The 25608-nt window shown below is 36.6% G+C and overlaps 3 protein-coding genes, 1 long non-coding RNA gene and 2 other non-coding genes across 9 annotated transcripts; 4 read left to right on the top strand and 2 right to left on the bottom strand.

Moving 5' to 3' along the window:
* Positions 1–593: 593 nt before the first annotated feature.
* LOC113113980 (hypoxanthine-guanine phosphoribosyltransferase) lies at positions 594–8412 on the top strand. Its single transcript, XM_026280633.1, has 9 exons — positions 594–835; positions 4665–4771; positions 4895–5078; positions 5274–5339; positions 6077–6094; positions 6191–6273; positions 6526–6572; positions 7305–7381; positions 7490–8412. Exons 1-9 carry the CDS (start codon positions 809–811, stop codon positions 7535–7537), a joined length of 657 nt encoding a protein of 218 aa, XP_026136418.1. The 5' UTR covers positions 594–808; the 3' UTR covers positions 7538–8412.
* On the bottom strand, positions 7877–11492 carry LOC113113983 (uncharacterized). Its single transcript, XR_003293663.1, has 2 exons — positions 10403–11492; positions 7877–8849 (listed from the first exon to the last, which is right to left on the bottom strand). It is a non-coding gene; the product is annotated as an uncharacterized LOC113113983 (long non-coding RNA).
* A 438-nt stretch (positions 11493–11930) lies between these two features.
* Positions 11931–19899, top strand: pabir2 (PABIR family member 2). Of its 4 annotated transcripts, none has more exons than XM_026280632.1 (10): positions 11931–12850; positions 14164–14239; positions 14319–14372; positions 14641–14684; positions 14836–14890; positions 15611–15712; positions 15823–15908; positions 16047–16108; positions 16196–16292; positions 17969–19899. In XM_026280632.1, the coding sequence occupies exons 1-10, from the start codon at positions 12735–12737 to the stop codon at positions 18102–18104; spliced, it is 828 nt and encodes a 275-aa protein (XP_026136417.1). In that variant the 5' UTR covers positions 11931–12734; the 3' UTR covers positions 18105–19899. The 4 variants fall into 4 exon arrangements, with proteins under 4 accessions (XP_026136417.1, XP_026136415.1, XP_026136414.1 ...); XM_026280630.1 differs by having other exon boundaries at positions 16044–16108; XM_026280629.1 differs by having other exon boundaries at positions 11932–12850; positions 17966–19899.
* Positions 13642–13779, top strand: LOC113114545 (small nucleolar RNA U109). Its single transcript, XR_003293768.1, has one exon. It is a non-coding gene; the product is annotated as a small nucleolar RNA U109 (small nucleolar RNA).
* LOC113114546 (small nucleolar RNA U109) lies at positions 15377–15533 on the top strand. The gene has a single exon (XR_003293769.1). It is a non-coding gene; the product is annotated as a small nucleolar RNA U109 (small nucleolar RNA).
* A 217-nt stretch (positions 19900–20116) lies between the features above and the next one.
* On the bottom strand, positions 20117–25535 carry mospd1 (motile sperm domain containing 1). The gene is made up of 6 exons (XM_026280634.1): positions 25378–25535; positions 22342–22608; positions 22187–22262; positions 21852–22084; positions 20673–20834; positions 20117–20591 (listed from the first exon to the last, which is right to left on the bottom strand). Exons 2-6 carry the CDS (start codon positions 22493–22495, stop codon positions 20560–20562), a joined length of 657 nt encoding a protein of 218 aa, XP_026136419.1. The 5' UTR covers positions 22496–22608; positions 25378–25535; the 3' UTR covers positions 20117–20559.
* Between the last annotated feature and the right edge of the window lie 73 nt (positions 25536–25608).

Here is a 25608-nt window from a genome sequence, read left to right as displayed (position 1 = left end):
TGGTTAAACTTGAGGAAAAAGCTTAAGAAGTTTTTTGGGTTATTTGTCATTTATTGGGACCTGCCATTAATAAGAAGAATACACTTGATTTTAAGGTGTCCTTGTTACAGTATAATTAGTAATAGTAATTAACATATACTTACTGTAATGTTTAATTTATGGTAAGCCACATGAAATTATGCATTATGTACTACAGTACATACGTGTAAAAAGGACACTAAAAGTGTTAGTGAGTTTAATTACCATTTAGGTTGTAAAACAATGAGAACCAGTGATAGATTTAATGAGTAACACAGAAATTTCCAGCCAATACTTAGGCTAACAAATGTTTCAGTTAGTGTTTAAAATGTAAATGTGCCAGTAGTAACCTTTTTGTGAAAAATCTTAATTCTTAGTTTATTTTTACGTATTCTAGTGGGTTTATTGCATTCTGGTTAAAAGCTAAAGTGTAGATTTAAAGAAGTGATTGTTTTGGAGAACCAAAAAAACTGTTAATATTTATTTGAATGTATTATTTTATAAATGTACTATGCCTTACTAATATTAACGGACAGTAATTTGTTAGCTCTATCACTTTAAAATTAGAACGTGATTCGCGTGCGTTGTCACTGCTGAACACTGATTGGTCGACGGGCTCCAGTTCTCTAATGCTAAAACGCCAAACACCCACATTGTAATGTGCGGAAGATTACAAGATTGGGCTCGCTCAGTCCTTTAAAGGTGAAATTGAGAATAGAAAGGAGTACAACTACGCCCGGCCTTTCTCATCCGAATCAAGGACGTTTGCAGCAGCTGAGTCGGGACGGACATGGCGTCTGCCAGCCCCTGTATCGTGGTAGGTGTAACTGTACACATTTCAATCATTTACACCGGAGCGGACACTTGATTACTTAGTCACTGTACTCAAACGAATAATTAGGAACTGTGTTTTAACAAAAAGCTAAATTGTTGCTGTAAGTTAGGCCTTTTATCCCTAGAAATGGTCCGTTTGTATGCAGAAGTGCATTTGGCATTTTACAAATATTAGCGTGAAGTGTGGGGGCCTGGAGAGAAAGCACGCGTGTCACGCATGGCACATGTGATGCTGATCATCCATCTCTGCACAAGACCAGTAGAAAATCTGCCACAAATTTTCGCGAGAGAAAAGCTGCACATATTCTGCTTTATTTTGTTATGATTTATCAGATGCACTGTTGAATCTGTGAAATTGGACGATTAAGTTCAGGCAGAATCATTTCTTTGGTTAAGGTCAAAAAGCGCTGTTCGTTTCCGTTTGTTATAAAGTGATAATAAATGTAACGGGCTTTGTGGGCAGGATGCTGTAAAGAGTTGATGAAATGACTCACAGCTTTGTTCAGAGACTCAGGGGAGTCAATCATCTTCCTTCGCCCTAAATTAAGATATTCTCTTGAGGGTATAATTTTAGACAGACCCATCCAGGGCTTTGTAATACATGATTGGATTTATTAATGAATAACAGGTTCGTTGCACTCTTAAAGGGACAGTTCACAGAAAGAAAGAAAAAATTATATCTATCAGTTCTGACCTCAGCCTCGTGTTGTTATGATCCAGTATTCCTTTCCATTTTTTCAGCAAATCTCAAAAAGCTCAGTTTTTAAGCATGTCCTGGTCAGCATTTTCCATGGGACAATGAATGGTGAGTGAAGATTTCAAGCCTCAGAAGGCTACAGAATCACCTAAAAGTTGCAAATAAATACTCGTGTTCGGTGTCTTCTGAAACCACACAGTACCAACTTGAGGAACACAACCGACTCTAAGTATTCACTGAAAATATGTACCCCTGGTTAGCTGTTAACTGGTGCAAACAGATCATTGAGTCCCTGAGTTGAACATACGAGCCATAAGAATTATTCAGGACTGTTTTTTTTTTTTTTTTTTTTTTTTTTTTTACTTTGTAAAGGGATAATTCTGTCATCATTTACTCAGCCTCCACTTGTTTCAAACCTGTATGAGTTTCTTCTTTTGACTTCCATCATTTTTTATGGGAATTCAATGGGGACAACCAACTGTTTGGTTCCCAACATTCTTCAAAATACTCGTACAATAAGAAACTCATACAGATTTTGATCATCTTATGGGTGAGTAAATAAAGACAGAATTTCAATTTTTTGGTGAACTATTCCTTTAAGCCTAAGTCCTAAGATAATAGAAACCATTGGCACCAGTGATCTCTACCATTATGCTTACAATGCTTTTGGGAAATCAGTTTTGTAAACTGAAGCAAAGATTTACTGAAAAGATCCAATTCCAGCATGCCGTTCGTTTATGTTAAGGACATTGCTTTTGTCACATACTATGATGAACGACAAGGTGAGCTAGGGTGGATTTCAGGATTTCCAACAGAAAGCAATTTAAGTTTAGGTCTGTTCGTCGTATATAGTCTCTACTAGATGACATCAGAAAGCATGTAATGTGCACAAGTCATGTTTCATTCTTTTCATGGTGATTTTGCATCGTTCTTTAGGCATGTTCAATCATACTCTGGGAATTATGTTACCTCAAGAGGTACTATAATAAACACCAATTTATTTGCCTTTTTAATGCAGGAAAAAAAGGCTCCATATTCTGATACAGCTGAGAAAAGACACATGACGTATGTGAATCTAAAGCAGAAATTTTATTGGTGTGAAACACTGCTCACTAGACCTGACAGCACACAGACTTAAGCAATGCATGCTCTAGCAGCAATATCAGAAACTAAACTTTGGCATGCACCCATTGCATACTAGGATTTAAAATGCATGTCTTATCAGAGCCATGTGTTATTGATGTGGATGGTGCTTTGGGGTTTGAATCTCAAGATACCGTCACCAGCAGTAAGCAGAGGGGGGAAGCTCCCAGGCGCACCTCTCCTGACAGCTGCACGTTATTTGTCTGAAACGCCTTCAAGGACAGTGTGATAACACTTATGGGAAGAACAAAGAACAAGCTAACCTACTTCGGTTTATCTGGATTTTATCTGCTTTTACTTGACTTCCACTGTGAGGAACAGTTAGATGTGTCCTTTTTAAATATATGCATATAGCACATTTTAAATTACCATCTGTTGTTTTGAAAGATTTCCAGTCAAGGTTCTTCACAGCTTCACCGATGGTACAAGTTATACTCTTTAATTAATTAGACTGTAGACAATATATTACATTCTTCATTTAGAACAGTTCCTCTCAATTCAAGGCCAGGTCTTAAAATGATTACATTTACTAATATTAACAGTGTTAATTCAAATGGTTAAAAACATGCACACATATAACATAAAACAGACAAAGCAAAAGTACCAGAGGTACATTTCGGCCCTAGAAGAGGTCCTTCAAACAAGAGGAGGCCTTGGAGTCAAAAGGCTGAGAAATCACTGATTTAAAACATACACATGATCATAGTAGAATTTAAAGTGGACTTCGGTGTGTTTCTGAACACAAGGCTCTCTTTTTATGCTGTTGTCTTTTACATAAACAAATGCCTGAACAGCAGTGGTAAGGAGTTTAGATGTATGAGCTTGTCTAGTCGAATGAAATGGGAATCTAGAAACATAGTAACTTTTCTGGGATAGTTCACCCAGAAATGGAAATTTTGTCATAATTTGTTCCAAAATTTAATGAGTTACTTTTTCTGTTAAACATATGACACACACACACACACACACCAATAGTTGCTGGTAGCCATTGAGTCCCATAGTATGGAACAATTCTATGGCTGCCGTCAACCGTTTGGTTTCCAGCATTCTTAAAAATATCTTCTTTTGTGATTGATATGAGAGTGTATTACTTTAAGTGGCTTTTTCATTATTATATTTTCGGCCAGTACAGATTTATGCACATTCAGTACAATTAAGCACACTTATTCTTCCCAAGGGAAGACGCTTCACCTACCTTAACATTCACACTGATGAAATGGTGCGAAAATTATCTTCACCCTTGTTTATCCTTGTTCACATCCTTGCAACAGTATTTATACTTGTATTCTTACTTACATTAGTCTTAGTGCTGTCAAATGATTAATCGCATCCAAAATAAGTTTTTGTTTACATAACACATGTATGTATAGTGTACTGTGTATATTTATTATGCATATATAAATACACTCATACAGTAAATATTTTTGAAAAATGTACATGTATTTACATGCATATATTTTAGATCAATATATTTAACATATAAACAATATATTTTTCATGAATATATGCATGCATATTTATATATACATAATAAATATACACCATATACACATATTATGTAAAACAATTTTAACCTTATTTAACCTTAATTTTAAAAATATATATATATTTATATTTTGGATGTGATAAATCGTTTGATGGCACGAATTAGTCTATAAACTTCTAGGTTATCTGGTTCAGAAACTGTCAGATAGATAATCTCTGCACTTTTTAATAATTAGTTTTGGTTAAAGGATATTTCTGCCGAGAACACTGTTGCACATGTTAGAGACAAATGCCGTCACATTAACTCACCAGTGGATCTGAGAGCTGCTTAGGCAATAGGATATAAGGTTGAAGTAAAGATCACCTTTCCCCTACTGCCCTATTTCAGGTTTGTCCTTCTGTGGGCTAAATAAACGTTATCTGTCAAACAGACTGCTCTCTGTTCTTTGCCCTTTCGGATGTGATATGATGTCATTTGTGTATTTAGATCAGCGATGAGGAGCAAGGTTATGACCTGGACCTCTTCTGTATACCGAAACATTATGTGGCGGGCCTGGAGCGGGTGTATATTCCACATGGACTCATCATGGACCGGTATGCATCACATAATCAAATTTTCTTAGCCAAGAGGTCTTGCCTAATGGACCCTTTAATTACAAATAACAGGCAACCTGAAGATTGTTGACACTTAGTATTGGCTTCTCCTGACTCCTACAGAACTGAACGTCTGGCCAGAGATATCATGAAGGACATGGGCGGGCATCATATCGTGGCTCTGTGTGTGCTCAAAGGGGGCTACAAGTTTTTTGCTGACCTGCTAGATTACATTAAAGCCCTTAATCGCAACAGCGATCGCTCCATTCCCATGACAGTGGACTTCATCCGCCTTAAGAGTTACCAAGTACGGCTATTAAACTTTCATCCTATTTAATGTATGTCTGTTTTACTTACTCCCTTCTGTTTATTGTCAGTATGTATATTTAATTACTATGACAACATGAATGAAAATTGAGGCTTTGTGATACAAACTCATTTTAAAGTTAAGTGTTGATGTTACTTCAGTAACTAGGACACATAAATGTCTGAATCTCTGCAGAATGACCAGTCTACAGGTGACATCAAAGTGATTGGCGGAGACGATCTGTCCACACTCACAGGAAAGGTAAGCATGTTTATGTGAACAAAAACAATGCCCACTATATCACTGTTCATCTTTTATGCAAATGTCTAAAATCACATTCAGTGACTATCTGTGAGATGCTCTCAATATGTAAGAATAAAAAAAATTATCTGACACTGTTACGTCTCTATAAATTAATTTCTATGAAAAATATATTTATGAATTTGGCGGAAAATGTAGGAAATTGACCAAAAGTGACATTGACATTTAGAATGAAATAAAAGATTTTATTTCAAATAAATGTGGTACTTTTGAATTTTCATCCATTTTGAAAAAATGCATCATGATTTCCATAAAAAATAAATAAAAGTTATTTAACTGTTGAGCAGCAAATCAGCATATTAGAATGATTTCTGAAGGATCATGTGATGTAATGATGCTGATAATTCAACTTTGCATCACAGGAATAATTTACATTTTTAAATATATTAAAACAGAAAACCATCAAATTGGAAAAAACATTTCACAATAGTATTAATTTTACTGTGTTGTGATCAAATGAATGCAATGTTGCTGAACATAAGATACTTTTCTTTTTTTTTTTAAAGATTGGACATTTTTATCAACTTCAAACTTTTGAACAGTAGTGTATGATCAAGAAATAAACAAATACATGTCCTAGGCATAGAGTAAAAATGACTTGTTCTCTTAAATATATCAAAATGTGTTAAAACTGTTTATCTTTTTCTCTTGCCATTTTTTTTCTTTCTACACCAAAGAACGTCTTGATTGTTGAGGTATTTGCAAATATATTTTTACATTTATGTTTAATACAGCTCATATTATTCAGCAAATAGTAAATGTGTTTATGTAACCTTTCCTCTGTTTATTAGGACATCATTGATACTGGAAAGACAATGAAGACCCTGCTAGAACTTCTCAAGCAATATAATCCAAAAATGGTCAAAGTGGCCAGGTACAGATGAATATAATGAATAAAAGATGAATATAATGAATGGAGGTAACCACTGTGACTCAGATTGTTCTTATCTTGTAGGTATTGCGTCAGTCTTTGTAAGCTGTATGTAAATATTGCTAAACTCTGAACTGGATCTCCTTTGTCTCTTATTGATCACTAGTGCAACAAATGACAGACACTCCTCTACCTATTTTTTTGGATTTATAAACTGTATGGTTAACACATTCCTGTCATTTGTTTTCTTTGCAGTTTGCTGGTGAAGAGGACACCAAGAAGTGTTGGCTACAGACCAGACTGTGAGTGGATTACTGAAAACACTTTCCAGACTTTTTTGGCATGCAACTTTGATATAGTTAAGATTCAGTTCATTTGTCACAAACCATGTTTATAAATGGATGCATGCTGATGATTTCTCAGGGGTTGCACAAACAGCCTCAAAAGCAGCCTCAATTATTTTGTACACTTCTATTGATCAGTCTAGGGCAGGGGTGGGGAACGTTGATCCTGGAGGGCCTGTAGCTTCAACCCTAATCAAACGCACCTGAACAAGCTTATCAAGGTCTTCAGTATACAGGTAGGTTTTTTTTTCAGGGTTGAAGCTAAACTCAGCAGGGACACAGGCCCTCCAGGATCAACGTTTCCCACCCCTGGTCTAGGGCTAGGCTACTATCGTGCAATGCTGTGTGCTGACCACAAGGGAGCAGACTAACACTTTTCTGCACTGAAGGAAAGTAATTTACAGATAGCCCAAAAATAATGAGCAGAAGAACTTTTTCAGTATTAATAATAAGAAGAAATGTTTCTTGAGCAACAAATCAGCATATTAGAATGATTTCTGAAGAATCGTGTGACACTGAAAAATAGGGTAATGACTGACGAAAATTCAACTATAATTACTATATATATATATATATATATATATATATATATATATATATATATATATATATATATATATATATATATAATCAAAAAGAAAAAAACTTATTTTAAATTGCAATGATATGGAACTTCCATTTTTCCTGTAGTTGTAGGATTTGAGGTTCCTGACAAATTTGTGGTTGGATATGCACTTGACTACAATGAGTACTTTCGGGATTTAAATGTAAGTAGCAACATTTTAATCATTTAGAATATTTTTGTAATTTAAAAACAAAGTTTGTTTGATTGTGCTGCAATTTCTGCTAACAGCTTCTTTCACTTTGACTTGCAGCACATCTGTATCATCAGTGAAACAGGAAAGGAGAAGTACAAAGCATGAGAAGCCCTGAACTTCCCCCTCTAGCTGTGTATCATTTGTTTTTATTAGATGTTTTTTTATTTGATATCCATTTTGTATTTTTTTTGGTTGCACAGCTCACCACTCAGGGTCTCTGGTGACTTGTGTGCCGTTAATCAATGCACCTTACATTTATATTAGCTTATGCCTCCACACACACACACACACACACACATTAGTAACCACAAACACTTTGCAGTTCAGTCTCTTAGAACAGAGATCTTTGTGTTACTTAGACTGCTGCTCTTCATTACAGTGGGTGTTTTAAACAACCTTTAAGAGCCAGATTCCCTTTAATTTATTTTAACCTTTTTTTTTCTTCGTGTTTTAAGATAGATTAAACAAAATATTGATTTTAGGTCATCTTGCTTTGCTATTCAATAGTGAACATCAATATGTGAATTTGACCTGCTCACTTGGTAGCAAAAGAAGAGCATTCATGTTTCCCAAAGACTATTTGCAACTGTAATTTAAACCCTGATTAAAATCAGTGAGCATAATGATTATATAAAATATGTTGAATGCTTTTTCACCTGAATGTACTCATTTCAAATGTATTGACATTTTAAAGTCAATTAGCACCTCCTTGTTTTTATTATTGATTTTAAACAAATTTGTATTTGTTTAATTCTCCAGTCAAGATATTTAATTGTGTCCACTTGCTGTAGTTTTGGTTACTATAATTATATTAATGAGAGTGAAATGAATTGGGGGGAAAAAATCGTATGGTGCCTTGTATGGTAATTGAATGCTACCATATAAATACGGTGAATATGAAAATGAATGAAAAACTTATCAAAATATCACCATTGTTCAGTCACCTGTCAATCTTAAATGGGATTAAATTATTCAAAGAGTTTTACGTGTTCTCCTAACTTCTCTTTTCAAAGTCATGACTGACATCGTTGAACAGGTCACATTATCAAGAAGTGTGTTTTAGGAATAAATATCAGAATAAACGTAATATTGTTCTTGCTTTTACAGTATTTTCAGAAATAACATCAGGTACGCGTAATGAAATCAGATCATTTAGCTCACTGTTGATTTTATTTGACAGCATTGTTTATCTAGAGTACAGACAGGTAGTGTTTTTCCACCACATACATGCAGGGGCACAGTCAGCTCTCGGCCAAGGATCTGGTGTGGCTCTTTGGAGTCTGTAAGTGCTGACAGGTCTTACTACAGCAGAACAGCAATACTGGATAACACCACATTCACCTCCAGTATTTATGTGCTGCTATAGTACATTCCCTTCAGATCTGCTGGTTTCTTCCGCTGGCTTACTCAAATGTTGCTGGTGGAACAGAGAGAAACCAACTCTAGCAGGATATCCATCACTAAAAAAGCATGACGAGCTGCTAGTGTTGTCACAGAGCATCTGACATGTGCAGTCTCTTTCTCTCAGTGGCTTGTGATATGACCATTTTATTTTTTTAAAGCGTTCTTGCATGATAATACAACTAGATTTATTTTAGAATTAAAAAATGTAAATACCAGCTATCACAACGCACCTATTTTATATAATTATGTAAATATTTCTTTGTGTTATCATGTTTTATTAAGAAGACGCGCGCCCCCTGAAGGTTCTGAGGGGAATAGCAGGGTGGTAATATAGGCCTGAATATAAATATATATATATATATATATAAAACAGTATCCTTTGCATTAGATCATTACGTCAGATGTATATAAAACAATAAATATGAAAATACAACCTGCAAATGAATTTAAACTAGTTAATAAAATACTTTATAGAGTTTCTGTTCATTTTGTATAAATAAAAATCAATGTGCACGTTAATAATGGGAATTTATTATTTCAAACGCTGGTTTGTTGTTTGCACCTCAGTTGTTGGTTAGCAACTAATGAAGTACAAAAAATAAGAGCCAGGCAGACATGACCAGACATATCCTCAATACATCATGTCAAGGTCTGGTGTGCAGAACGTTTCACTTGTTCTTAAATAAATAAATAAAAATATGTAGATTAAAAAAATTACAGTAATATAAAAATATGCAATTACAAAAAAAGTATGGAATTTATAGAAAACTTGACTTCATTTAATTTGCTGGCTACACTGAAAAAACAAGCTGAATAATACACTTACACTTTTGTTAAACTGAAATATCAGCGTATTTAAGGCGAGTCATACTAATAATATAACATGCAAAGATTATTATAGAAATTGTTTATTAAATATTATGCACAGGCCATATGCTGAGATGGTAAGAAAAACTCCAGAGGCGCACATTCAGCTGGATGCCACATTACAGGGTGTAGTTAACTGCTGCCTACTCAGCATTTTTACAACTGTTTATAACAACAGAAATAGCCACAAGTTCAAGTGTGCGGAATCAAAAACTAAAAACTACAAAATACATATCTTCTTTCGAAAGCAGTGTATATCTACAGTCCGTGGGGTGTTTCCTCAGTTGCGATTATACAGGTTCCCTAAATAGACAACTTCGTACTAATAATAAAAGAGGATGTTGGTTGAGAAGATATATTGAGAAATGCGAGCTGAATAAAAACGACCGATTTATAACGCGAACTTTTGATTGACACGCGTCAGAATGAAGCGTCTTGAGCGTTTCGATCAAGTTACAGTGAAGTGTGGTACTTTTCTCTCCGCGCTCAAATACGGCTCCGTTTTCAAACAAAGACTCATATGAAGTGTGATTTGTGCACACACCTCATAGACTCCACGCCGAGAAGCGCTTTAAACACCTCCGTTTCTCTCGGAAGCTCAGACGCTTCAGAAATTAATGAACAACACACAACATGACAGCGTGAGAATACGGAGGGAAAAATCCTGAAAAAATAATTCCCCCAAAAATCCAAACTTACCTCGGGTCCAATCGAAAATGGCGCCGAAATGAAAAAAAAAAAAAACGCACCAAATTTCATTGTATGGTCTCCTGCAAAGCTTTGTGGGAGCGCGAGCTGTACAACATCCCCCGTAGAGTAACGGAGGAGGAGTGCAACTGCAGTGTCGTGGCACGTTAGACACACTGTATCCCCTCAGGATGTTGTCATGCCTTTTGAACCAGCCAACTTGATCTCAACAGAGTTTCTGATTTGAATGGGGTATATTTGAATAAAACCCATAATGGCCTTATAATTCAACCACATAAATGTTTGCATACATATTATATTATTGCTGTTTCATTTGCTGCATCATCTGTAAGTCACTTTGGATAAAGGCATCTGCTAAATGACTAAATGTAAATATTTTTTAAGCTCAATGCAAGCATTGTGGTCTAATTTATGTTTTTTAAGCTCTTCACACTCTAAATATTTAAACGAACAACTCTCACTGTGTAGTAGTTTTGTGGTTATTGTTATTATTATTTTAATAGAGGTGATTTTCTGTCTAAAGTCAGTCCGTGTTAGCAGCATCTGACCTGCGTAATGACCTTGCAGTCGCCTTGTGTCTCTCATTAGAAGAAGAGAAAAGAAACATTGTCTGCTTGCAGTGAGCTGTAAAGAAACATGTGACTCTGGTGTTGCTCATTGCTGGTTTGTTCTGTGCAAAACCATTTTATACAGAATTGGGTTCTGGGTGGAGAGTGTCATAACACAGTGATGTGTAATATTGTAGGATGTGTTAAGATTGGCATGTAGTAATTATAAGTAAAACGTGATGGCCTGTGTTCTTATGCTTAGCCTATGAAGAGATGTTTTTGTTTTATTTATATTTTTTTGTTATATGTTATCAATTAAAATAGTTTGTTTGTGGGTCAAATGTTCACTAAAACTTTAAATTCTTGTTTGACCAGTACTGAATTCAAAAAAGTCTAAATATATTTTTGTTCTCTGATGCTTCAAATCTGTGAGAAATGTTTTATTTTATCAAATTATTTTGGTGGTAGACAAACAAAACACCAAAATCAAAAGGGGATATGACACACTTGGTGTGAAACATACTAAGGCAAGTATGGACAGTTTTGCTATTTATTATATTTTAAATAAATCAAATACTTTTTTGTGCATTCTCGTCATTAGTCAACAGGATTCGGTGGACAATTTGAAAGTAGTGGAGAAATTGTAAACATTGCCATACATGTCCTATTTATTATAGAATTTTTCATGTCTAATATTCCAAATGTTGCATATGCTGCATATGCATAATGCTAGCTGTGGTGTACGTATTTCACAAGTTTTAAAGCGTCTTCCAATTTTAAACGGGGTTTAAAGTTTGACTTATTTTAAAGCAGCAGAGAGAATGCGCATGCGTTGAACAGCGTGCGCAGGGGCACAGTGAGACGTGCCTAAGAAACTCCAGGAAGTGTGATTCCATTGGCTATATCCCCAAACGGTTACCATTCAAAAAGGAACGCCGGCCGCCGTCTAGTTTCTGATTGGTTCACAATGCTGTCAGTCATTAAGGAAGGCACAGAAGGGGCGGGACTCTTAGCTGAGCTGTGGGTACGCTGCGGCGTTCAGAAAATAGATAAACAGAATCTAACCTTTGATTGACGCAATTAAGTTACATACTCATCCAACTAGATACTGATACATCAAACTGGCAAACAGACGATGTCGGAGAGGAGCCGCGCGCTTGTCTTGTGATTTACATGCGTTTGCCCAGCAGCCCATCCTGAACAGCAAGCTAGTTAGCAACATGATGATGGCCAGCTGAACATTGTTATGCCTTCAGCTCTTGTTATCATTGCGCTCGCGTTTTAACGGTTAAACCTTCATGCTTTCCTGCTTTGAATTGTTGCCTTTTATGCATCCTTTCCACATGCACGCCTAGAATTATAGTTCGTTATCTGACCGGAGCTGCTCAGTTTTAGGTGCTGTGCGCCATCAAGCTAAGCTAACAGCATTGGAATGGTGTGCATGGGCCAAACCCCTTTCACATATTAGCTCGCAGCTAACCATTTGCTGGATCTACACGTTTGGACCAGAACGTGGAGAGCTTTCTAGAAAGAAACGCGGTGCAGGTCAAGCAAGCAGAATGTTGATTTGCAGAAACCCACGGATCACTTCCTCAGGCATTGATCGAGACCTGCATTGACCCTTAACAGCAACGACAGAAGCCCACACCTTTCTCAATATCTTCTGTAAAATGAGCACATAGTGAGCTGTGACATTAATCTGCTTTGTGCCTTTCAACGATGTAGCTTTGCAACCTGCGTGCTTTTTTGCGGCATATGTAACAAGGACAATAAAGATGAACAATCAAGGAATCGCGTCTCAAGAGAAGATGGAGCTGGATCTGGACATCCCTTCGTCTCTCGATGGGCTCCTGAGAAGATCTAACAGCGAGCCCATGATAAACGGCCTGAGGTGACGACTGATTACACGTCTTGTGATGTATAGACCAGTAAATGTATATTTATGTATATCTGAAGGTGTCCTTCAACAGGGTGAGCTGCCTACTTCACCATGCTGAAAGATCCAGCTTAAGCTGGTAGCTGACTGGTTTCAAATTGGTTCAAACTAGCTAAACCAGTTTAAACTGGTAAAGCTGGTTTTTGGAACACTGTAGCTGGTTTACCATCTGAAAAATACAGCTTAATGGAATATGTAACCCAAAAAAGAACATTTGCTGAAAGTGTGTATTAATTCTCAGGCTATCCAAGATGAAAATTAGTTTGTTCATCAAAACAGATTTGAAGAAATGTTCGTTCTATTTATATTATTTAAACACCAATGGATCCTCTGCAGTGAATGGGTGGTATCAGAACAGTTCAAACAACTTATAAAAAAAACGAATGCACTTCTATAGCAAAAACCTGTATTTTTTCCCTAATAAATCCATTATTAAGATGGTTTTTAACATAAAACCATTCATTTGAGCTCTCATTATGATGGTACCCATTCACTGCAGAGGATCCATTGGTGAACAAGTGATGCAAATTTCTCCAAATTAGTTCTGATGAAGAAACAAACCCATCTACACCGTAGTTGGCCAGAAGGCGAGCACATTTTCAGCGCTTTTTCATTTTTTTTGGTGAACTTTGGGTATAGGTCTGCAAACAGGGCTTCATTTAATTTTGGGGCATGAAGTTCCTACTCAATTTTTGAAATCTAAAATGCTGTATAGCTGGGTAACTTACTGAATGTTGAGAAATAACATGCATGACTGTTGTGGTTGCTCTCTCAGTGATAGAGAGCAGAGATATGAAGCCATGCTAGAATAACATGCTTTGAGTTATCAGGGCCACCAGTCTCTCAAGAACAGATTGGGTTGGTAGTATAAAACTCACACATTAGTACAGCAATGGTGTTGAATACAATATTTACTCCAAATGCATGCTTTACTTTGTACAGGTTTACACTTTTAAAACCTGTTTTGACCTTGTTAATGTCAGAACTAGACCTTTGGTTGAAACACCAGACTTATCTTTGGTAACACATGCAGGACTTTTCCAGTTATTTTATGTTTAAATACAACCCTTTGTCTGCATTTTAAAATGCAACACCAACATCTCTGAATTTCATCTCGGAACCAAATTCCTGGCTTACATTTCCCCCCACACTTGGATCTGTTGCAAGAAGGATCTGTCACTACTTGCTCAGCTTTATCATGAATTTAAAGTTTAAATGAGTAGTTTTTTTGTACATGCTGCTGTTAAAAAGCTCTTCTCTTTCCCCAGTGATGCTTCTCAGGTGTTCCAGAGAGAGGTTCTTCGCAGCAGAAGAAACAGTACTACTGTTGTTCGACCCAATGTGGTATGTAAAGTTGCAGCAGAATATGCTCTCAATGTGTGGAATGGTATGCATCTTGCTTATTTGGATGTTCATGCTTTAGGTTCCATCTTCACCAGTACGTGTTCCTAGCACAAGACTGCAGAGGATCAAACAGGTACAAAATTTGCATCAATGTACCGTGAAAATGCCTTTTCATAGCATGTCAGACTCCCTACTCCTATATATGTGTGCATATGAGAGTGTGTGCTTAAAAGTACATGCTAAAATTACATTTTGGAGTAATTGCAAACCACCAGTCTTTCAGACTTTGACTGGTTGGTAGTACCACACTCCAACATGGCATTATAGATATGTACAATAAGTTAACTTGGTGTTGGTGTGTTTGCTCATAAAGGGATTCTTTATTTGCTTGTTCGTTTTAGGAAGAGGGTGTTGACGTGATGAACCGTGAAACTGCTCATGAACGGTAAGAGCTCACAGCTGCTGAACCTCCAGTGCACTGGTTTCTCATTTATCAGTTGCTGACAGCAGGTTTTGTCTGCTTGCAGTGTTCATAATAATTGACAGGTAGAGTGCTTTATTATTATTTTTTTTCCCTTATAATGTCATCAATCTAGAGAAGTGCAGGCAGCCATGCAGATGAGCCAGTCTTGGGAGGAGAGTCTTAGTCTGGTAAGTGTGTAGTTTAAAATAAAAACCTCTCTCAATAAAATACACAGCCATTTAAAGGTTTGAGGTCATTTCAGATTTTTGTTTTTAAAAGTTAGCAAGTCCAAATCTGTATTTATTTAATAAAAAAATTAAGTTTTCCATTCGAAAAATTTTGAAATGTAATTCCTATGATGGCAAAGCTGAATTTCCAGCAGTCATTACTTAAAGTATCAGTGTGACATGATCCTTAATAAATCATTATAATGTTCTGCTTTATCATTTTTTTCAAGGATAATTTTGCGTTCTTTTAAGGAATATTTTAAATGTCTTTACTACTATCATTTTTGATAAAATTATTGCCCATGCCGAATAAAAATAATAAACTTAGTGACCCAAACTACTAAATGGTGTGTGTATATTAATAATATAGTAAAATAGTTTAGTTTTTAACCTGAATCATCACTATTGTAACAACTGAGACAATGTTCTCAGTCAGATAATATAATGATGCATGCGCCAGCTCTGTTGCTACACTTCCTCTTTCCCCTATTGATGGGATTGTGGAAGAGAAAATGGAAGCATGCTAGAAAAAATCTCATGGAGTCAACAGGGCCACCAGTCTCTCAAGAACAGACTGGATTGGTAGTATAATACTCCAACAATGCATTGATAATCAAGCGGTTAATTAGATAATACTGCCTTATTGGGTAAGCGATTTCTATGGTTGTGCTTTGATTCTAGAGTGATAATGATCTTGAGAAATCTTCATCGTCATCTCCGAAGCGGATTGATTTTGTGCCTGTGTCTCCTGCTCCTTCGCCCACCAGAGGGATCGGAAAGAAGGTATCTAAATTTGATCTGCTGTTGATGCTATTTAAGGTTGAATGCATCAACTGAATTCTCTCTCTCTCTCTCTCTCTCTCTCTCTCTCTCTCTCTCTCTCCAATGAGCAGCAGTGTTTCTCTCCATCTCTTCAAATCCTGGTGACCAGTAACGGATTGACGCCCAGCCCTGTTCCCAGCCCGACACGCCGCTTCAGGTGAGTTCTGTTCAGGCATCCTGCCACAGTAGGAAGGTTTTCTGCTGGCATTAGTATAATAGTATAGGTTACTATAGTGTAGGATAATAAAGTTTGAGTAGCTGGTGTCACCCTCATCATCAAATGTTTGCCCAGCAGGAGGAGTCAGAGCCCGATCAACTGCATCAGGCCTGGTATTCTGGGCCCTCTCAAACGCAAATGTAAGGGCACACACACAGACATGACACTTTTTGTAATGCTGTTGCAACTGTGATGCCTTAAAGTCAAATCTTTTGGTGGATCCTCAGGTGAAATGGAGACCGAAAGCCAGCCCAAGAGACTCTTTCAGGGAACCACCAACATGCTGTCCGCAGAGGTCTCACACTTGCCTGAACTTAACACCTGGTGAGTTTTCACAGTGGACTTAATTATATTTTGTGTACATTATATGTGAAGTGAATGAGGACTTGGCCATTTTTGAGTTATAAACTCTCCATCCATCTTTGTCAACTAGTGTTGTCCAAAAACAACAATGGTGTGTGTATGTGTATATCTATCTATCTATCTATCTATCTATCTATCTATCTATCTATCTATCTGTTCATCTGAATATGTGATGCCATCATTGCTAATTTTTTCCAGTATCGATGCAAGCTGCACACTTTCATATTCCCTTCTCTCTGACAGCGAGTTGAGACACCACCTGCGGTGTGTGTGGTTTAAAGAGTATGTTGTCCAGTGCATTGCCTACTTCAGAGTTAAGCGCAGCACTCTTGTTCATTTACAATACAAAACAACGGTCAAATGAGACCTGCTGCTCCCTTTTCCAGAATAGGACTGTGCCTTTACAGCTTGTACCTCCAATACTCTGCCAAAAAACATGTTTGGTTTTAATTATCATGTTTATCGCATGATAAAAACATGTTAGTTTGAACTTGTATACGGTTTTCTGAAGCACACACACAGAAAGCAGCTGTCACACAGCATGTGAGTACTAAACTAAGTTTTCTTTCATGTCTTACTGCACTTAAACTGTCAGATACACACAAGTTTGTTAAACGCATGATTACAAAAGCAGTCGATTATGTTTGTAGAGGTAAACAACTGGGAATGAAATTAAGATGTGTGGCAGCAGCAATACACAGTAAATACGTTAATAAACCTACTGCTGTCTAGTCTCTGAGGCTGGGACTCTAAATAGTGTTCTGTGCTCGTCTACACAGCCAAAGACATAAGCGTTAGCATTTTGTGTTCAAACTTTAACCATAGCGTTAGAACTTGTAAAAACGGATGGCGGTGCTGTGAATGGAAACTTGCAGATTAAGCGGTGGTAATATGAGATCCCCTTAAAACGTCACTGGGGCAGCAAAATCTGAGTGTTTTTCACAAACTTGTAGAGAAAGGCTTGCCAAATATTTATTTATCTTTTTCCCTAAAACATGCACCGGGGGCCCGATTATAGCACTTAAACATGGAAAAAGTCAGATTGTCATGATGTCCCCTTTAGAATGGTAACATTTCTGTAATAATAATAGTATAATACTAATAATAAGAGTTTCAGTTGTTAAGAAAATATTTTGTCTGCTCAAAAAAAGCGTTATTTTATGGCAGTGTTTCCTTATAGTATTGAATGTGGATATTTAGAAACTTCCAGTTTTGAGGCAGCATTAATGTCTGTCATTATTATTATTATTATTATTATTATTATTATTATTAAATGGCAAGGAATTCTCTAATGGTTTCATTATTTTATTAATTACTTAAGTGGAAAAAAAAACTGCATTAGAAAACCTGAAACATTATTAACTTGTTTGTAATTTAGTTATTGTGTGTAATAGCATATTACTTTGTTAAATATTGCTGTGAAATTGAAGTTTGTATCAGCTATCCTCTACTTTAATATAGAGATCATTCCCATTGGTTTTAAAGTCACTTGCAGTAATTTTACCGATTATATTCTGGCATAATTATTTGGAAAGACTTACAACAGTAAGCTCATTTACTTTTGTTTTGAATGGATTCCAGCTGTGAAAAAGGACCGGTCTCTAACTGTCTGCTTTCTCCATGTGTCTCTCCAGCAGTCTGTCTCCAGATCTTCTGGATGGGAGTCTCAGTAGCGTTGGCTCCTCCTCTGACTCTCCCGCCAAGATGGAAGGAGTGTCACCCTCCTCCAGTAACTCGCCCCTCACGCCGCTTCAGTACCTCTCACCTAAGTGATCCGCAGAGCATCACGGACAACACAGGAGGACTGGGCCACTTCTCAGGCCCTTTTCCACTCTTTCACTTTTGTTCCCAATGCCTTCCCAAAATGGCTTTCTTTCTTGACATGAATTGTTCTGTTACGTTACATTTTAAAGCGAGGTCTGAGAGTTTTCCGTGTGGGACAGACCCTAAGGGCATGGAGAGACTGTGGATGTTTTTTGCATCAGCTGCTATAAATAGATGTAAAACATGGTGTATAGATCTGTATCAAAGCGAAGGACATCACTGTGGAGGATCGTGGATTTTGATTTTTGTTTTGGTTCCCTAATGGGGCAATTATCTCTTTTGATAACGCTTTGAAAAGAAAACCGCTGTAAACAGGAGAACAACTACAGGCATGTTCTTTTCTTTACAATCTCAGCTTGCCAACCGGTGTTGTGTGTGAGAATTTAACTTATTTTTATTTTTTTTTGCTTTCATTTGTATGTAAGTATGTACATAAGATTTGTGGCGAAATGTGCAGATGCAAAGAGCTCGACCAGCAAACTGACAGCCGCTGCTTCTGGAGTTTTATTAGCGGTGCAACTGCACTTTAAAGGGGCAGAATAAAATTTTGGGCTTTGGTCTGAATCAGCATTTGTAGATTTTCAGGAATGACCTTTTCTTGATTTTTCAAGTAGGTGGAGGAAACTTTTCAGATCTTGGCACTTCATTCGCTGTTAGAATGATATTCATGGTTGCTATACACAACTGCTGCAGATGGGATTTATTATTGCAGCTGTTGGTAACCACTAAACCCTCGATTTGAACACTACAGAGAAACTAAACTGCCTGTTGAAACATGTCAACCTAAAGACGTGCGTACAGCCGTGTTGACAGAATGAAGCACAACATCCGGGGCTTTGCCCTGTTTGTTATTCAGGAAGGATTTGGAGGAGAACGCGCTCTACAGGTGCAGTTAAAAGCATTTTGGGGGGTTTTCAGGCTGTTAACAGTCATTCATTTAGCCATTTAAAATGTGGAGCAGAAGTGCAAAGAAATGAAACCCTCTCATCAAAAATGATATTTGTGGACTTTTTAATGTAATCTACTGATACCGAAACAGTGTGCCATTAAATTTGTATGTAAGCGAAATGTACGACTGATATTGTAGGAGTTCTTTGTTTGGGGGTGTAGTTACTTTAGGAAATAGTATTTTCTTTTGTAAATGGTTTTCTAAATTTCATTACAAGAAATTGCTTTATTTCCTCAAGCATGATATGATGTATCATAAATTATTTTTTTCTGTGCAAGAAAGTGATTGTAAAATATATTTTCTTTCCATTTAAGTAAATTGAAAGAGGTTTTTTTTCTTTTGTTTTATGTGAGAACAGTCACGACGCAGTGTACAATTTTTTTTTTTTCTGAATGTTTTTGCAAACAAAAGTACAGTAAGTGGGTCGAGTAGATCCAGATTCTGTCCTGTAGTGATGGGTGAAGTGTTTTTGTAGTTTGCTTTGCTGGTTTGTCTTTTGTCCTGTGGACGTGTCTGATTCTTTATTTAATGATTTTACTCTGTCCTATCGCCTCATGCAGTACTTCTAAAGCCTGTGCACATGAACTCTGTCGAGGAGGACTTGAGTGCTGTCATGAGGACGTGTAGTTGTGCTCTCTGAACAAACCTTCTTCCCATCATATCAGAGACTTCAAAATGTCAGAAATAAATTATTTGTCCAGCTATTTTGTTGCCTTGTCTTGTGATATCAAACTTATTTGCTGTTGACTGTCTGGTTGTCTTCAAATACACAATGGTCCTAACAGATGTTAAAAAGTACTCCGTGGTCTCTTTTTGTGTCAGTGCACTTCATTTACAGACACAATCTTTCTGCTTTACAGTGGATGCTTTTCACAGACTGTGATGTATTTCTACAGTTAACTTTGTGAATGGATCAGTTAACTGTTTTTAATGTTAAGGCTGCATTTTTTTTGATCAAAAACAGCAAAAATGGTAATAAAATATGATCATAATTGAACCGAACATTAGGAAATGGTTTTTAACCATCAATTTCTTTATTTGATGTGGCATCTATAGAGATTACTGTGCACAAAATTTAAGCAGTGAACAACCATCAGAACATAAAAGCCATTTTCAGTCTTGAGAAAAGCAACAAAAAGCCACAGACACTGAATATGACAGCACATTTAATTTAATGTATTCCTGTTCCTCTACACCCCGTTTCACTTAACATAATAGTCAGCCGGATTCGAGCCAGCTCAGTCAGTGTTCGGTGTGTAAATGCAGAACGCTCCCCTCCCCTCGCCCCATGGATCTTTGTGTTTGTGATGATCATTTAAGTTAGTTCCTGTTTACAGGGAGTTTCTCAGACGTGCTTCCCGTCCATCCTCACAACCCTCCTGGCTGTGTTAATGTTCATATCTTCCCCTCTTCATCATTTCAGTTCCTTTCAAAAAGATAGTTTCCAAAAGCACTTCAAGTGCGCAGAATAACCATTGTAAGAAGACCTGTGCGATAGGGGAAACAGGTCATGATAGAGTGCACAAGACTATATATATTTGTAATATGATGCTTTTTTTGTGACTCACCTAAAACATAAGCAGCTACAAGTTTCTTGTTAACACTTAAGTGGAGGTAGACAGGCACTGTGGATTCCTGCTCTCCCAGAGTTGGGAGCATAAGGGCCGCCATACACAGCAGACCTAAGAGGACAGTGAGGAGGCTGGGGCCCCCAGAAGCTGTACGGCTCTCTGTGCAAACACAGGAAAGGAAGAAGCAGATGGTTTTACAAGCAATCCACCAAACAATAAAATAATACAGCTCTCTGACTCCACTCAGTGGGAGAAATAGTTAACAGCAACAGCTTTAATAAAGCTCAGTCAGGCCTAAAGCTAGCAGGGAAAAGCTACAAACCAATCAGTTTTTTTTTTTTCACTATATAGTTATTTTCAAGCAAATGTGCATTTATGAATTTATGAGTTATATTGCACCAGCTTGTTACAAATTATATTTTGGTGAAACAAAAAAAAATTCAGTTTGTGAGGAGACCCCCAAAAAATGAAAAACTTGTTATATTTAATATGAAAAATATAAATATTATTTCCAGTGGATATAAAACTCCACTGCTCTATTTTCATTTTTTGAAACAAATGAAGAAACCTTTAATTTATTTATTAAGGAAATAAAATAGAAATGAACTGACACTTATATTTTTGTAAATAAAAAAACTGAAAAACTATTTAAAAACTTACAATTTAATGAAAAAAACAGAAAAGTATTACTTCTAGCAAATATTAAACGCATTGCAAAATTTCAATTTGAGAAGAAAACCAATAAATAAATAAACGGTAACTTGTATTTTTGTGAAGAAAAATAATTGTATGTGTATTTGATATATATTTATATAATTATGTTATATGAATATATATCTAAAATAGATAATATACATAAATGTATATAAAATATATAGAATAATTATTTATACTGTACTACCATTTTACTTTAAGATGATGCATATTTCTGACTGAAACAAGATATTCAACAAAAAGCAAAATGCTGAGACACAATTTTATTCTCAGTGAATTACCTGGATTAGAAAACGTTTTTTAGTGACTGGTGGATTGGATGTTTTAAAAAATGAAGAGTATTGAAAAGATGGAGAAAGTCATTACTCTTTGATGAAAGATTACAAGCTGCTATGAATCAATCACAGCAGGAACCAAGAATGCGTATTAAGAAGATAAATTCACATTGACTGTAAAATGCACCTGTCTGGAATGCAGTCTGCTCAAAGAACACTCTGTCGGCAAGTTGCTCCTTCATCCTGCGCTCCTCTTCCTGGGGCCGGACCTGGGGCTGCTCCTGAGCGGCGGAGGGCAGCAGAGTGGCCATCACTTCCTTCCTGCCCAAAGCCTTCCTCTGACTCTGCTCAGATACCTGCAGCCGGAATTTATCAATCACCCCGTAATGACAGGCCCGCACGTCCCTATGGCGGATCACACTGTTTGGAGAAAATCACAAGAAATGGAAGGTTGTGAAACGCTGAAAACCATTTGAAATAACATTTTCTGCTTCAAATATTGCACAAGACCTGGAAACTTACATATCCACGCAACATTGCGGTTTAACAGCACCAGTGGCATCCACCACGGCATACTTGTTTGGCGCCGTGCACAAAACTGACGGAACAACAATCAGTTAAAAAAAGGAGGACCAGTGCGAGACACTATGGATACTGAAACGAAATGCATGACTTACCTTTGAATTTAAGAGCAAACTCATAAGGGTTGTAGAGGGTGAGCACCTGCTTATGTGAAGCCTGCTCATCTGCGTAGAACACCAGCTCAGTGGGGAACACAAACACTGGAAGGCTTCCCTCCACTAGATCAGGCTGCCGGCTCTGCTGCTGCATTGGCTTCAGCTGAGCTCACGTCCTCCTGCCTTTATCGTCTCTGTGCTGAAACAGTGCAGAGATCCAGTTCGAAATGCAGCCAGTTCAGCTCTTTGGCAGCATGACGTTCACCTCTGAAATGACAGAAATGGGGCCACCTCATCATGACAGACAATAGGAGGCAGAAATACAAATAATGTGTTTCAATACAAATAACCAGGTTTTTATTACAAATAAATGCCGTTCTTCTGAACTTTCTATTCATTAAAAAAACCGACAGTGTCCATAAAAGTATTAAGCATATATTAAATTTTCAACATTAATAATTATAAGATATATTATTGAGAAGCATATAATATATATATATATATATATATATATATATATATATATATATATATATATATATATATATATATTCTGAAGGATCATGTGATGCTGAAGACTGGAGTAATGTTCTTTTAAACTAAAATGATATTTCACAATATTATTGCTTTTATTGGATTTTAATCAAATAAATGCAGCATCGGTAAGCATAAGAGACCTCTTTAAAAAAAAACACAGTGTTCCTCACAAGTCAAACTCGCAAAGTCCGAACTACTGAGGATGCAAGTCTGAACGTTGTGTTCTTGGTATTAAGAAACGCACACAGACATACGTCACCAGACTATTTGCCTATTCTTCTCGGTACTTCAGACCCTTGATAGAAATGCAGACAACAATAGGTCTGGTGTGAAAAAGGTCCTGGGATATATTGTTCCAGGTGATTTCGGTGCAAAAGAGGCTAAATAGTGGGTCATGATCAAAAAATGATCCAGGTCTGTTCTGATGAAGATGGCTAAATGATAAATTCACATAATGAAACCCAACTAACTATATAATTGTGCATGACTAAGATAACAAAAAGGAGGAGAAAACACTTCCCATATCAGCCTTGACATCAAAGGCTGCACATTCTATCAAACTGTAAATCTATTTTTGGCACAGACTCATCCGTCAACTTGGTATAAGCAGCCAAACTAGACAGACATAAAAAAGAAAAGACTGTCTGAGAAGCACGCAAGCGAAAAAAAAAAAAAAGATTAACTGTTATTTAAATGATCCGACATTATAACCATTTAGAAACTAAAATGATCAATTATCCTATTCCATGTGTCATGTTATTAATTTATCATGTTGTAAGGCCTATACAGTTTGTGGTAATATGTCAATATTTGATCTGAAAGACATTTCTTGTACGATAAACAACTTTGGCACAATGCTGGGCAATTTGACATCAAATCTGAATCCTAAAACAAAACCAGCTGCGCACTAACACAACAGGAGGTTTACATAAATTACATCTGACAGCATGAATAAGCCTAAGTAACAACAGATTTATTTGTGGCATGAAAATAATCAAAGCATGCTTCAGAAAAGTGAGGCAAACACATGCATGAATTGAAAAGCTGTTGCCCTCGAAAACGGGTAACATTTTTTACTCTAAATGATGAGCTGTTATTTAGATCAGAATTCATAATCATTTAGAGACCAAAATGATCGATTTCCAATAGTGTCATTAATTCAATGTCTCTTGTTGATAATTTTTGTACCATACTGTTATATCATTCAGTCATAACTATGAAGTTCACAGTAGTATTTGTTAATCTCAGTGTTTGAGTCGAAGGAAATTTTATACAATAAACATCTTGTACAGTGCTGGGCAACTTATGTCATAAAATATGTCACAAAACATAAGCAGCTGAGAACTACAGCAACAGGATGTTTAAATAACTTAAAAATTACATTAATAATAAGTAAAAAATAATAACGTTTCTCCCAGACTTATTTTCGACATTAGAATAATCAAGAGATGGTTCAGAAAACTGATGTTTATATAAAAATACTGTATAATTTAGCAGCTAGTATTGATATGCAGGTACATAAAGCGAAAGCCAACGGAATGTACAAGGCACGTGTCAATATAATCTGATAAAGGTGTCAATGTAATAGTGACTAAAGGATGATGGCCAAGATATCTCCTGTCTCCACGTGGCTAATCATGTGACCGTGTTTACTGAATTCGTCTGAAACTCAAGGATTTCGCAATACGATCTAAAGCAGTAAATAAATAACGTCAAACTTAACAATCTCCAACATCATACTTGTGAGGTCCATGAAACAGCACGACAGCTGGCAGATACAAGAGTGTCTGCTCTCAAATATCAGTCCAGAGAACTGGTTTTTACTAATGTCAGATAAATACACCCAAAAGGCGCGTAAAAAACAACGCTATCCTTCAACTAAATACTAAAACCCCATGTAAGTGTGCTCTATATAATACACAGATCCCCGTCGAATGATTGACGTCTCGCTAGAGAATCAGATAAGATAACGTCCTGACAGACCTTTTGTCCTCTTGAAGGCTATTGTGTTTTGCTGACTATAACCAGAGAGATAGCAATATGTTATATGACTTTCGTATTTTAACAAACCGACACATTAAAGCGTCCATTTGCGACCGCGAACCGTGTGATGACAACATTTCCTTACATACAATACATTTGGATGTCTAAAGTTAAAAAAAAGTCAAGAACGATATCAGTAACAGTACGGTAAGTTATCGGTCTAAAATATGATAAACAAACGCTGTAATTTCAGTTCTTCACAGTAAGTAACATTCAATAAGACGTTCCGCTCGCAAATACTGTTAAAATAATTCAATAGACGAGATGTTTAGTATTGTTCAATACGTTAACGTCAGATGTATTGGTTGTTTACGTATTGCTGGTTTGGTTATATTCATGCTAGCATAACAATATTGTAAAATCGAGATAACACAGCGTTTAATACTAATTAATGAATAATGACGTTATTTAAAGAATAAGGTATATCGAAAACAATTCATAAACATGAATGTTTACCTCACTCCCGTTTACCGTTTAACGATATTTGTTTCAAATCCCACCCCGTTTTCTTTTTCTTTGTCAACAATACGCTGCCAGGGCGCGTTGAATGCTGGGATACTGGAGGGCTTCCGCTAAAGTCCTCTGTGACGTCATTGCGTTTGGCAAATGTACTTTCTGTTATTTATAGTATTTTTCTCTGGAACTGTTTTCAGAAGATAAGTGACGACGGTCTTTCGTTGTATCCCT

This window comes from Carassius auratus, chromosome 14, assembly GCF_003368295.1.
Source record: "Carassius auratus strain Wakin chromosome 14, ASM336829v1, whole genome shotgun sequence".
Taxonomy (NCBI): domain Eukaryota; kingdom Metazoa; phylum Chordata; class Actinopteri; order Cypriniformes; family Cyprinidae; genus Carassius; species Carassius auratus.
The sequence above is the reverse complement of the archived record's forward strand: the minus strand, read 5'-3'. Positions and strand labels throughout refer to the sequence as shown.